General features: G+C 43.0%; 1 protein-coding gene across 1 annotated transcript in view; it reads left to right on the plus strand.

Moving 5' to 3' along the window:
- LOC144479860 (potassium-transporting ATPase alpha chain 2-like) overlaps positions 1–12,107 on the plus strand; it is a 36,813-nt gene that overhangs the window by 14,335 nt on the left and 10,371 nt on the right. The window contains exons 8-15 of the mRNA XM_078198867.1: positions 399–533; positions 2,612–2,804; positions 4,459–4,634; positions 6,720–6,856; positions 8,178–8,328; positions 8,656–8,824; positions 10,385–10,539; positions 11,509–11,632. Of these exons, the coding sequence (XP_078054993.1) occupies positions 399–533; positions 2,612–2,804; positions 4,459–4,634; positions 6,720–6,856; positions 8,178–8,328; positions 8,656–8,824; positions 10,385–10,539; positions 11,509–11,632 (1,240 nt within the window). The remainder of the gene's footprint in view (positions 1–398; positions 534–2,611; positions 2,805–4,458; positions 4,635–6,719; positions 6,857–8,177; positions 8,329–8,655; positions 8,825–10,384; positions 10,540–11,508; positions 11,633–12,107) is intronic.

Genomic DNA, 12,107 nt, shown 5'->3' on the forward strand with positions numbered 1-12,107 from the left:
CCAAAGCACTGATTGTTTTATTTCTGTAGCTAAATGACTAAGTTTCGACAGTGTACCTGTGGTGCAGTCCGACCAATGGACTGTGAAGTTTCAGTGGGACTTATTCTGACTTACCATTTGCTGATCTTTATTGATTTAGGAGTACATAACTTTAAGTTATTTGTCACACCCACCTCCAACTAAATATGACGCTAAAGCTCCTGAGCAATTAACAGCTACAAGTAAGAGTCTTGGGTGCTATCGATAAAAGCGTGGGCCAGTGGTAGACAGAACTCAGCCCATGGTGAATTATTGAGTAGAATGGTGACCAGTTAACGCACCATTGCCATCAATATTGATGGTGTTTCTCTGAAAAGGAGCTATTTCACTCAATGTTATTTTATATTTGGTACACGCAGCGAGACGTGGTTGGAGATGCCTCTGAAAGTGCTCTACTGAAGTTCTCTGAAACTGTATTTGGCAATGTGATGGAATTCAGAGAGGAGAATACCAAAATATTTGAAATACCATTCAATTCAACCAACAAATTTCAGGTGATGTATGAGTTTTGCAGGAGAGTATGATTTTGCTACATTTCCAAGTCTTTGTCAAAATAACTCATATGTCCAGCAATTTCAGAGCCCAGTAACAGGACTGAAGGTTGTGATCAGTCTCTAATCTGCTCTTCTAACCCTCATTAGTTGTTAAATTTGAAGGAAAGAATCTGCATTTATTAACTGCCTTTCACAATTTAATGAATGACTGCATTCTTCGCAGCCAATGAGGATAAGAACATAAGAAATAGGAGCAGGAGTAGGCCATCTAGCCCCTCAAGCCTGCCCCGCCATTCAATAAGATCATGGCTGATCTGAAGTGGATCAGTTCCACTTACCCTATAACCCCTAATTCCCTTACCGATCAGGAATCCATCTATCCGTGATTTAAACATGTTCAACGAGGTAGCCTCCACCACTTCAGTGGGCAGAGAATTCCAGAGATTCACCACCCTCTGAGATCTTCAAGAGCGCCGGAGTTCCCTCTGTGGACACAACCTAGACTTTGCAGCCAGAAACATACTCAATGTCCTGCCTATGTTACTTCAAAGTACCCCCTTATTTTCATTGGAATACCCCAAAAATCAAAATAGGACATAAATCAAAATAAAAAACCCAGGGTCCAAAAGAAGTGTTGAATCCATTCCATAGATTTATTTTATACATATGAAAACTTCTAACCATCATTTATGTTACATCAGGCACAGCATGTTTCAGAACCTGCAAACATGTAATTAATTGATGGCATGAAAATTCATTAAAAGAAACTAATCATAATGTAATTTTCAATTAGGATAACTTAAAAAAGCTTAAGAAATGGCAGAAGATGGCTATCTTTCCCATTAGGCCTGTAAGTCTGCTCTCAATGCAAAGACACACTCTTAACAAATACAATTGGAAGCTACTCACGTTCAAGGTTAGGAGATGAGGCTGGTTTTGTGAGCAGAGATTTGTTTGAGCAGAGGGATTGATCAAGGCTTTAGACTTTCTTGCCTGAATAATTCACTTATGCCCCAAAATTCTGCAGTTCTTTGATCTCAGAATCACAGAATTGTTACAGTGCAGAAGGAGGCCATTTGGCCCATTGTGCCTGCACCGCCTCTCCGAATGAACATTTCACTTTGTGCCATTCTCTTGCCCTCTCCCCATAACCCTGCACACTCTTGCTTTTCAGATAACAAACTGCATAATTGTTTCTATAGAAAGGCCACTTTCTGGCTCTCCGTGTCATTTTGAATCTCAAACCCACTACAGAGCTGACATCAGCTACAGGTATCCTGAGATCCTTTGTGTTCACAAGACATCAGGATATTCAATGGCAGCTGGGTGGCATTTGTAAAATGGAATGATTGGGTTTTCAGATTTCAATAACAAAGATATGTAATTTTCACTAATAAGGCTGAAGATGCAGAAGTAGAAATTGTTTATGATCCACCTTCAAGTACATAACCAATTGTGACTCCTCCTAAATTAGGTTTTGGGCCTTATTTCAACATTTTTTAGGACATCTATTTATGGCTGCTTTATTTGACATCAGCTAACATCAAGCAAGTCCTCTTAATGATAAAGAATGGTGCCAGAGAGCATACTGGGATCTTGTTCCACCACAATGTTTCAGGGCTGAGAGATCCCACTGGATGATGTTGAGATAGAAGTCATTCAGTCGGATTGTCTTGAACTTGGAGGGTTGAGAGCGTATGTTCTCAGTAAGAGGTGCACTATGTGCTACAGATGGTGGGAGGTGCAGTCTAATTTATGAGGTGAATTCTAAAACAAATCCTGTGACTGGTTTAGCCATCCACCATGGATGCTTGAAAAATCATCCATCCCAATTTGGAGTTAGGGATTTGTCTGGCGCCCTTTGGATATGGGGTGCGGCAGCGTGAAATTGGGGTTCCTTGGTTATTGTTCTGTGCCCAGGCAAAAAGACTAAGAAAATCCCAATTTATTTTCTATAGATGCTTTCAACTCTTACCAGAAGGGTTAATATTCATTAATTACTCCATCTACACCTTTCCTCCTTAAAGCAAAGTAAAACCAATACGATAGATGTTTAACTAATGCATTTTTATTTTTAGCTGTCCATTCATAGGACCAACAATCCATATGATAAACGTCTCCTCTTAGTGATGAAGGGGGCACCAGAACGCATCTTGGAATCTTGTTCCACCATAATGCTTCAGGGCAGAGAGGTTCCTCTCGATGATAGTCAGATAGAAATTATTCACTCGGCTTATCTTGAATTTGGAGGGTTGGGGGAGAGAGTTCTAGGTAAGAAGACTAGGTAAGAGGTGCACCATGTTTGACTCATTGGAGCATTTAATTTGAACAAATGATCTTACTGGAGAGCTAATTATTAGCTCAATGAATCTGTCTAACAATAATGGGCGGGATTTTCTGGTTGCGAGAGAGTTGGAAAATTTGGCAATGAGCAAAACATCCATTGACTTTCAGTGGGAATTTCCAATGGGGCCAGAAAATCCTGGCCAGCAAAACTAGAACAGCTTGAGATTTGTTTATTGATTTTAGCTTTTGTTCCTACTTTAATGCTTCTAGTTTAAGCAAAGATCAAGAATATATCTCTTCATTTTATGAATACATTAACTCAACTGACATTGATGTGAAGACCTTCACCTCCTTCACGTACCCTGCCCTAGGAAGGCGTTAGCGACCAAGAACTTCCATTTGATTGGTCCATGCAAAGTACCGCAGTGATTTGCCATTGCCTTCTGCAAAATGGCTGACCAGGAAACCCTCCTGCTCTTACCACCTGCCATCAGGCCTATTGGGGAAGGATTTACAGGCTGATATAAAACCTGTTTGTTCCTGTTATGAACGTACTTTCCATGGCCATCAAGTCCTGAAATGGGACTTGAACTGGGAGCGTCTGGCCCAACTGTGCCACAAAACTTTCTCAGTAAAGACCATTTTTCTCATAATTCACATGACCCCTATGTATGAAAATTTATTTTTAAAACAAAGTTGCTCCTCTCTGAATCGTTTCGATTAGCTTCATATGTGTGTATAGATTTGGTGATCACCGCATTCTCCACAGTAACCCAGACATTTCTCTTTGGCATTATTACAACCAACTTGTGATTGGTGGGCTTTAGACAGACTCAAATGCAAGTGACCACTTTACATCTATTTTTCCTGAGCCATCTCTTTAGCAGAGGATTTGCTGTGGATTTGGTTGGGGCTGAGTGTTGGCTGGTGCTATTTTCAACATTACTAAGTGTTAATTTCCGCTTCTCCTGAGATAAGTTAAATTTATGGGATGATGGAATGGTTACAGCACTGCATCGACCCACTGTGTTCATACCGACTCTTATAGAATCATAGAATCCCTACAGTGCAGAAGGAGGCCGTTCGGCCCGTCGCATCTGCACCAACTCTCCGACAAAGCAGCTTACCCAGGCACACCTCCTCCCTGCAACCCCATGTATTTACTCCACTAATCCCCCTAACCTACACAATGTGGGGCATTGAGGGGCAATTTACCATTGCTAATCTTCCTAACCTGCACATCTTTGGATTGTGGGAGGAAACTGGAGCACCCGGAGGAAACCCACGCAGACATGGGGAGAACATACAAACTCGACAAAGACAGTCACCCAAGGCCGGAATCAAACGCGGGTCCATGGAGCTGTGGGGCAGCAGTGCTAACCACTGTGCCACCATGCCGCCCATGATCCTGACATGATCCTTGACCCTTCTGCAAAATCTCAGCAAATCTGTTTACGTAATTTGGAGTTAGGAATTTGTCTGGCCTGTATTTTGCAATTTTCTTCCTTAAATAACCAAATGTTCCACCTTTATTCTGTCTTTTCTTTCGCTTGCTAATTGGCCATATAGATTTTGGTAGGAATTTAATGTCACAATTGTGTTTCGTGAGTTTTTGACCAACAACTTTCAAATCTTTTAGGATTTTGTCATCAATATTTGCCAAAAGACAAATATCCGGATTTGTACATATTTGACGCAGACGAAAGGAATTTCCCAATCTCCAATTTATGCTTCATTGGTCTTCTGTCTCTGATTGATCCACCTCGTTCAAGTGTGCCAGACGCCGTACTAAAATGCAGAAGTGCAGGAATCAAGGTATGGGCCTTCCATTGCATGCAATTTGCTTTTAATACTTTCCCGCTAAGGTTAAATTGGTGAATGCCAGTACGTTTTTCCTCCAAAATTGTTTAACCCCATAAGAATGATATGCAATTGTGCGAATTTGGTTCAAGCGCACTTGCTTTTCTTTACGACTCATTTGCCAAAGTCACTATCCAAAGGCAATAATTATCCAAAATAGTTAGCTCATGTTTCTTTTAACCCTGCTTACAGTCTTGTAAAATGGAAAGTTCTGTGGGTTTAAGTTCCAGATTCCCCAACCATGGTAATCTTGGAGGTATTTGGCGTGGTAATGATACTCTGCTGGTTTTAGAGTGAAATTAATTGCAAGTGATCTTGGTGCCCTGTTATAGAGAAGAAAGCAAGAAGGTGGCCTGAAAGGTAGAGAACCAATGGTCAAATTATTTACTTCATGCACAGGAAATGGTCACGGATGTACCATGTTTGCAATTATTTATTAAATATTAGGGAAAGATTCTTATTTACTACCTCGAGATACATATCTTAAGAAGAACAGTCAGCATACATAATTGACAGGAATTTTCATCAGTTTGGCCCAGAGGACTTTTTGATTTAATTTACAATGGCCTTGATGCACTATTAATCAAGCAAAGACTAGTTTGTATGCAAGAACAAATAGGCTTTTATTTGCAAAAGAAAGGCCGGCAGGGGCGTGTCCAGGCATGTCTCACACACACACACAGGCAATAAGCTTAACAGTGGTTTACCACAGGCCTGGACTTTGCTCTGTTCACCTTGCATGCAGCAGCTCACTGACTTTTAGATGCTTTTCAGCACAGAATCTGGGAGTAGAGAAGACATCATACAGCTAACCAGATTAAAGGTTTCTTGGACAGCAAAGCCTGGAGTTTGAAAAAAACTCAGAAAATAGGATGGAGACCTTTCTGTCGCTTGCCATTTCAACACGCCATCCTGCTCTCCTGTCCACATGTCCGTCCTTGGCCTTTTGCAATGTTCTAGCGAACCCCAACGCAAAACTGGAGGAACAGCTCCTGTGCCTCTGTTCTGCCATTCACTCATTCTGATCACTTAATGGGCACTTGTAGCACCTTCTCGGCCTTCTGTATCCTCATTTACATTCCCTTTGTCCCATTCCACCCCTCCGCCCTCGTGGTATAAATCTCTGCTGATTCTCTTTGTTCTTCGAAACGTTGGCTCTAGTCTCTCCCCACAAATGCTGTCAGACCTGCTGAGATTTTCCAGCATTTTCTGTTTATAAATAAGTAACTACTATGGGCAAAGAGCAGAGGAATTGAATGAATTGGATAACTCAGTCGAGAGCTGACACAAGGAATTTTCCGGCCATTCCGCTGCCGCTGCGTGCGACTCCGCGGAATTTGTTTCAGATTTCAGCATCCGCAGTATTTTGAGATTATTCTTCATTTCTGGATCCATTTTCGTGAATTCTTTTTGTGGTCTCCCTCTGTCTCCAGCCTTTTACACAGAGCATGCCAGTAAATTGGCAGTTTCTGCTACACACGGATATCAGATAAAAAGGTATAAAATCAGACATCAAAATGTAATGATTTTATGCATTTAACCTGACTGAGAATTTTACAGAACCTATTAAATTCTGTAAAACCACAAAACTAACAGTGTCTGATGTACTGGAAATCTCTGAATTTTGTTAGTTTTGTTTTAAAGCTCTTAACATTAGGGGAGGCAATGGCCTCGTGGTATTTTTATCGCTAGACTGTTAATCCAGAAACTCAGCTAATGTTCTGGGGACCCGGGTTTGAATCCCACTGTGGCAGATGATGGAATTTGAATTCAATAAAAAAAATATGAAATTCGGTCTACCGACGACTGTCGATTGTCGGAAAAACCCATCTGGTTCACTAATGTCCTTTTAGGGAAGGAAACCTGCCAACCTCACCTGGTCTGGCCTGCATGTGACTCCAGAGCCACAGCAATGTGGTTGACTCTCAACTACCCTCGGGAATCTAGGGATGGGCAATAAATGTTGGCCAGCCAGCGATGCCCATGTCCCACAAACGAATAAAAAAAATTAACAAGTGCCTATTTATCTCTCCCTGACAGGTCATTATGGTCTCTGGAGATCACCCAATCACAGCAATGGCTATAGCAAGGAGTACTGGCATTATCTCGGCTGGCAGTGAGACACTGGAAGAAATCGCAAAGCGCCTCAATATCCCTGTCACCCAAGTGAATAAAAGGTAGATTGAGGTAATCTGTGTTACACAAAAGACTCTTTCTTTAACGCTGTTATTGAGATTTAATTATTGGAGAAATTGTACTGGGCCTTCAGCAAGCAGGTCACTCATTTCTCACAAGTTATTCTCTGCTTCCTCGAATGCTCCTGGTACAGCAAGCATTGGCTAACTTAAATCTGATCTAAAACTGAAAAAAAAATCACTCTTCTGCTTTTCTTTCTGTGCAGACGTTGCCTGTTTTTAATTTCAGACTTCTGGCATCTGCAGTATTTTGCTTTTGGTTGATTCTGTATCTCAAAGCTATGCCTACAAGAAACAGAAGGCATAATTCCATATTCTCTCACTCTCGGTGTGGGGATGGGTGGAGGGATGTCATGTACCACATTAGATCAGAGACAGGTTGCATTCTCTATTCAGTACTCTCTATCAGCACAGCTCCCTGCTTGGAGTGCAGGACTGTAGAATTATGCCTAGTGTTTTTTTATTAGTGTCACAAGTAGGCTTACATTAACACTGTAATGAAGCTACTGTGAAAATCCCCTAGTTGTCACACTCCAGAGCCTGTTTGGGTACACTGAAGGAGAATTTAGCTTGGTCAATGCACCTAACCAGCATGTCTTTCGGACTGTGGGAGGAAACCGGAGCACTCGGAGGAAACCCACGTAAACACGGGGAGAACGTGCAGACTCTGCACAGACAGTGATCCAAGCTGGGAATCGAACTCGGGTCCCTGGCGCTGTGAGGCAGCAGTGCTAACCACTGTGCCGCCTGCCTGAGAGAGAATTCCACAGGCAGGGTAAATGACACGAGGCTACTTCGTAGTCAGTAACCTGGGTGGGCTTTTAAATGAGCTGTTGGTGTTGTATTCCTGATACAGGCATGGGAGACTGACCAATGTGGCTAACATCTGTCGATATCTGATGGGGGTTGGGGGGGGGGGGGTCTTCTGGCATAGAGAAGCTAATCACACATCAACGTATACAATCATAGAATCCTACAGCACAGAAGGAGGCCATTCGGCCCAATGAGTCTGCACCGACCATAATCCCACACATGCCCCATCCCCATAACCCCATGCATTTACCCTAGCTGAGACTAAGGGGCAATTTAGCATTGCCAATCCACCTAACCCGTGCATCTTTGGACTGATATATAGACTTGATGTATATTGACAGCAGGAGCAACAGGGAGGTTTTAATATCCAAGTTGAACTCGAGGGCCCCACAGTCAACATGCCTGACGATAACTGTGCTATGAAAATATGCCAAGTTATGAAATGCAGTAAATATAACTTGGTGTAAATGTCCTTTGTATTTTGAATAAGGGAAGCCAAAGCTGCTGTGATAAACGGGTCAGATTTCCAAGAGATGGACCCGGAGTTCCTGGATGACATCTTGAGGAATCACAGTGAAATTGTATTTGCCAGGACGTCACCTCAGCAGAAATTAATTATCGTTGAGGCCTGCCAAAGACAGGTAACCATTCACCTGTTAATCTGAAGTTAGCTCAGAAAAGTGGTGGCACTCTCACCTCTATGTTGGAATGATGTGGATTTAAGTCACACTACAGGGAGCACATGATCTCGGCCAGTGCGGTATTGAGGAAGGAACCATTTTCTTGTTCAGTTTGATTATTCCCTTTGTAACTTGACCTCAAATATTGGTCAAAATGACCAAGTCGTACTGCTATAATAAATTTGATATTTGTTGTAGAAGGTTGGGGAATTATGAAGCTTTGGAGTTTTTTTTTCACCTAGAAGATTCTTTGGGACTTGATGTTCTCATTCCTTTTTTTTATCCCAGGGATCCATTGTGGCAGTTACAGGAGATGGTGTCAATGATGCACCAGCTCTGAAGAAAGCAGACATCGGAATAGCTATGGGGATCGTGGGGTCAGACGCAGCCAAAAATTCAGCGGACATGATTCTATTGGACGATAACTTTGCCTCAATAGTTACTGGAGTGGAAGAAGGTACAAGCTGTAAAATACATAGTGCGATACAGATGAGATGGAAAGCATTATTATTTTTACACAGTTTGTAAATGGCGTGCTGGATCTTACTAGCCCACTCAAGTGATGGGAGGGGACGGGGCTTGGGAGCAGAATATAGTGAGGAAAAGCGAGAAATGGAATGCCCGCTACCTTGATGGCAAGGTGGAGGGTGGCTTTCCCTCCCAACCAAAGGCCAATTGAGACATTTAAGTGCCTAATTAAGGGCGTCTTCCTGGTGCCGCCAGCATTCTACCTGCAGTGGGGAGCCCTCTTATGTGGGGTGACCGCTTGGTGAACCTTGGAAGCCTTGCTCACGGCACAGTGGTGGGGTTTCCTCCTAATCAGCAACTCTATGGTCTACGGAGTGGTTCCCTGGTAGCAATGGCTGCCATCATTGCAACATCCCTGCTGCCTTCACCAGCATATTTCTGCCCACTCCTCCCCCTCCAGCCACCCCCTTGGTCAGAGACTCCATTACTGACCCTGATGATGCGAGACTCCACTCGCCTTGCTCTGAGGGCTGCATTCATAGCTGCGTCTTAGTTGGGTGGCACTGCTGGGATGAAGAGCTGTCGGCCCTCCAATTATCTGGCAGCTCTTGGAGGCAGACTTTTATAGGTATTGGAGCCCTTGTGGGCCTAGAATGGAGCCAGGAGCCTCCAGATAGCTGAACTGGGGTTGCACCTGGCTTTCTGGGCGGCACGGTGGTTAGCACTGCTGCCTCACAATGCCAGGGACCCAGGTTCGATTCCGACTTGGGTCACTGTGTAGAGTTTGCACATTCTCCCCATGTGGGTTTCCTCCAGGTGCTCCAGTTTCCTCCCACAGTCCAAAGATGCGCGGGTTAGGTGGATTGGCCCTGCTGAATTGCCCCTTGGTGTCAGGGGGACCGGCTCGGGTAAATGCATGGGGTTATGGGAATAGGGCCTGGGTGGGATTGTGGTCGGTGCAGACTCAATGGGCCGAATGGCCGCCTCCTGCACTGCAGGGATTCTGAGATTCTGGCCTGTCATTGGAATCCCTGCCACCCACGTAAAGTGCAGTTCAGAAATAAATGTTCCTTCTTTATCCAATCAACTTCCAAATGCAAGTGGAAAATGTGATGCAGCAGGTTGGGGGAAGGTGAGGGAAAGACGCACTTTGAATACGGTCCTTGCAGCGTGCACAACCATCTTGCTCAGGTGCTTTTCTTCACTCCGTCATTTATAGAACCTTTTCTAAAAGTAGAGATTTTCATCTCATCAGTTTGGACATGACTCGAATTCAGCTGCAAGAGATGAAAGAGCAGGAATCTGGACAAAGAGGAGGAACTGCACTCGAGGGGTCTTTAGGATTTGAAATATTTCCAGGCCAATTATTCAACTCCAGTTAGAATTTGTGGGAATTAAGTTGCGAAGCTGGCAAATGAGAAATGTCTATATTGTGCATTCGGACATTGCTTTGGGTTTGTGTGTTTATGATTTGCGATTTAATAGATAAAGATCATTATCAGACTGTGGATGTTTTCTCATTGCCAAACCGGTATAATATGTTCAACAGGTCGTCTGATTTTTGACAATCTGAAGAAGGCAATCGCCTACACCCTGACGAAGAACATGGCTGAATTGTGTCCATTCCTCGTGTACATCATTACCAGTATCCCGCTTCCCATCGGTACTATTACCATCCTGCTCATTGACTTGGGTACAGACGTTGTAAGTAATTATTCATGCTCTAGAATCAGTTATACCAGTTTCGTTCTTTTCTCTGTCCTCCCTCTTTCCATATAATCATTGCTACATTCTTAATGGATTGATAGATCATGGACATATTGTGGTTAATTTCAAGTTATATTTTCCCTTTCACATTACTTAGAAGATGATCACATAATTAATTCATAATTTTCAGCACACATGAAAGGAGGGCAGTCTCACAAGAGCGTTGGGTCATTGTACAATAGTGCATGCATCTTGACTCTGCCAGCAATATTGCAGTGGGCAGCCCACTCGAGTCGAAGGAGGGAATGTTTGTGATGCTATCTTGAAACCCACCACAGCAGGAGTACAGGATGTGGCCGGGGAAGAGCAGAAAATTCCCGTGTGTGAAGGCAGAGACTGCAGATTGGAGCATTGGGAGTCAGTCTGCAAAGAAAGGGAGCTTTTAATTTGATCTTTCCCACCATTGTTGGACAATGGAGTAATTGCCATTGCTACCTCAAAAACTACCATCACCATCCACTCGGAAGAGATGGTAGTTAGGTAGGTGGGAAGCTGGTTCCAACCTTGCCTCCATTAGCACCTGGAATGAATTGTGTGGGAGAGAAAGACCAGAAGCAAATCTGGACTGGGGGCAGGTTTGAAATGGAAGTTGGGTAAGGAGGAAATCATTGCTAACCCTAACCCTAATATTCCCACTGCGACTGCTAATCCAACCAATATTCAAGAATTGAAAAGAACAATACAAAATTCTACTGCGCTCCTGTAAAGTGGTGAGTGAAATTTACAATGTACACATGTTGGGGCACAAGCTTTGAGTCGGGAAGAATTGGAAGATAAATTATCAATGTACAAAATCCTTTTGTTTTATGTATCTGAATGCAGAGATGTATGTAACATATAATTGCCAAGATTTTTGGGTCCTAATTATAAGTAAGGCTTCTAATCAACCGATTGCTTCATCAACAGATCCCATCAATTTCATTGGCCTATGAGAAAGCTGAAAGAGATATAATGAATGTCCAACCCCGAAACCCCAGCAAAGATCGACTGGTGAACTTGCATCTGGCATCATATTCATATCTGCAAGTTGGTGAGCAGAGACACTTAAAATTTGCTACACTGTGACTCACTATTCGCTGTACACTGCCGGAGTTTTAATAGCTTCGTAACTGAGGTGGTTGGCACTAGTTATACAAAAGATTAAACATACAAGCTTAATGGTAATCAAAGTATTTTCTTAATCTTGCCATTCGAGATTCAATTCAAAGTACATATTTTGACATTTGCTAATCTTTGAGCAAAAAACTTGATTTGTACTCTTTTACTAACTACTTTCCCTTTTCATTTTATTTTTCCCTTGTTAACATTTTATTCAGGAAACTGCCTTAATGGATATGTTTTTTCATTTTCAAGCTCCTCTGCTCAAACCTCTGAGGTTGGAATTTTCCAGCCCTTCCCATTAGTGGGATCTTCCAGTCCCTCCAGAGGTGCCACACCCGCCCCCCCCAAAGATGAGTTTCCTGGCAATGGGATGGGCGAGCTGCACAAAATGCGGTAGTCATTGG

Source organism: Mustelus asterias, chromosome 27 (assembly GCF_964213995.1).
Source record: "Mustelus asterias chromosome 27, sMusAst1.hap1.1, whole genome shotgun sequence".
Taxonomy (NCBI): domain Eukaryota; kingdom Metazoa; phylum Chordata; class Chondrichthyes; order Carcharhiniformes; family Triakidae; genus Mustelus; species Mustelus asterias.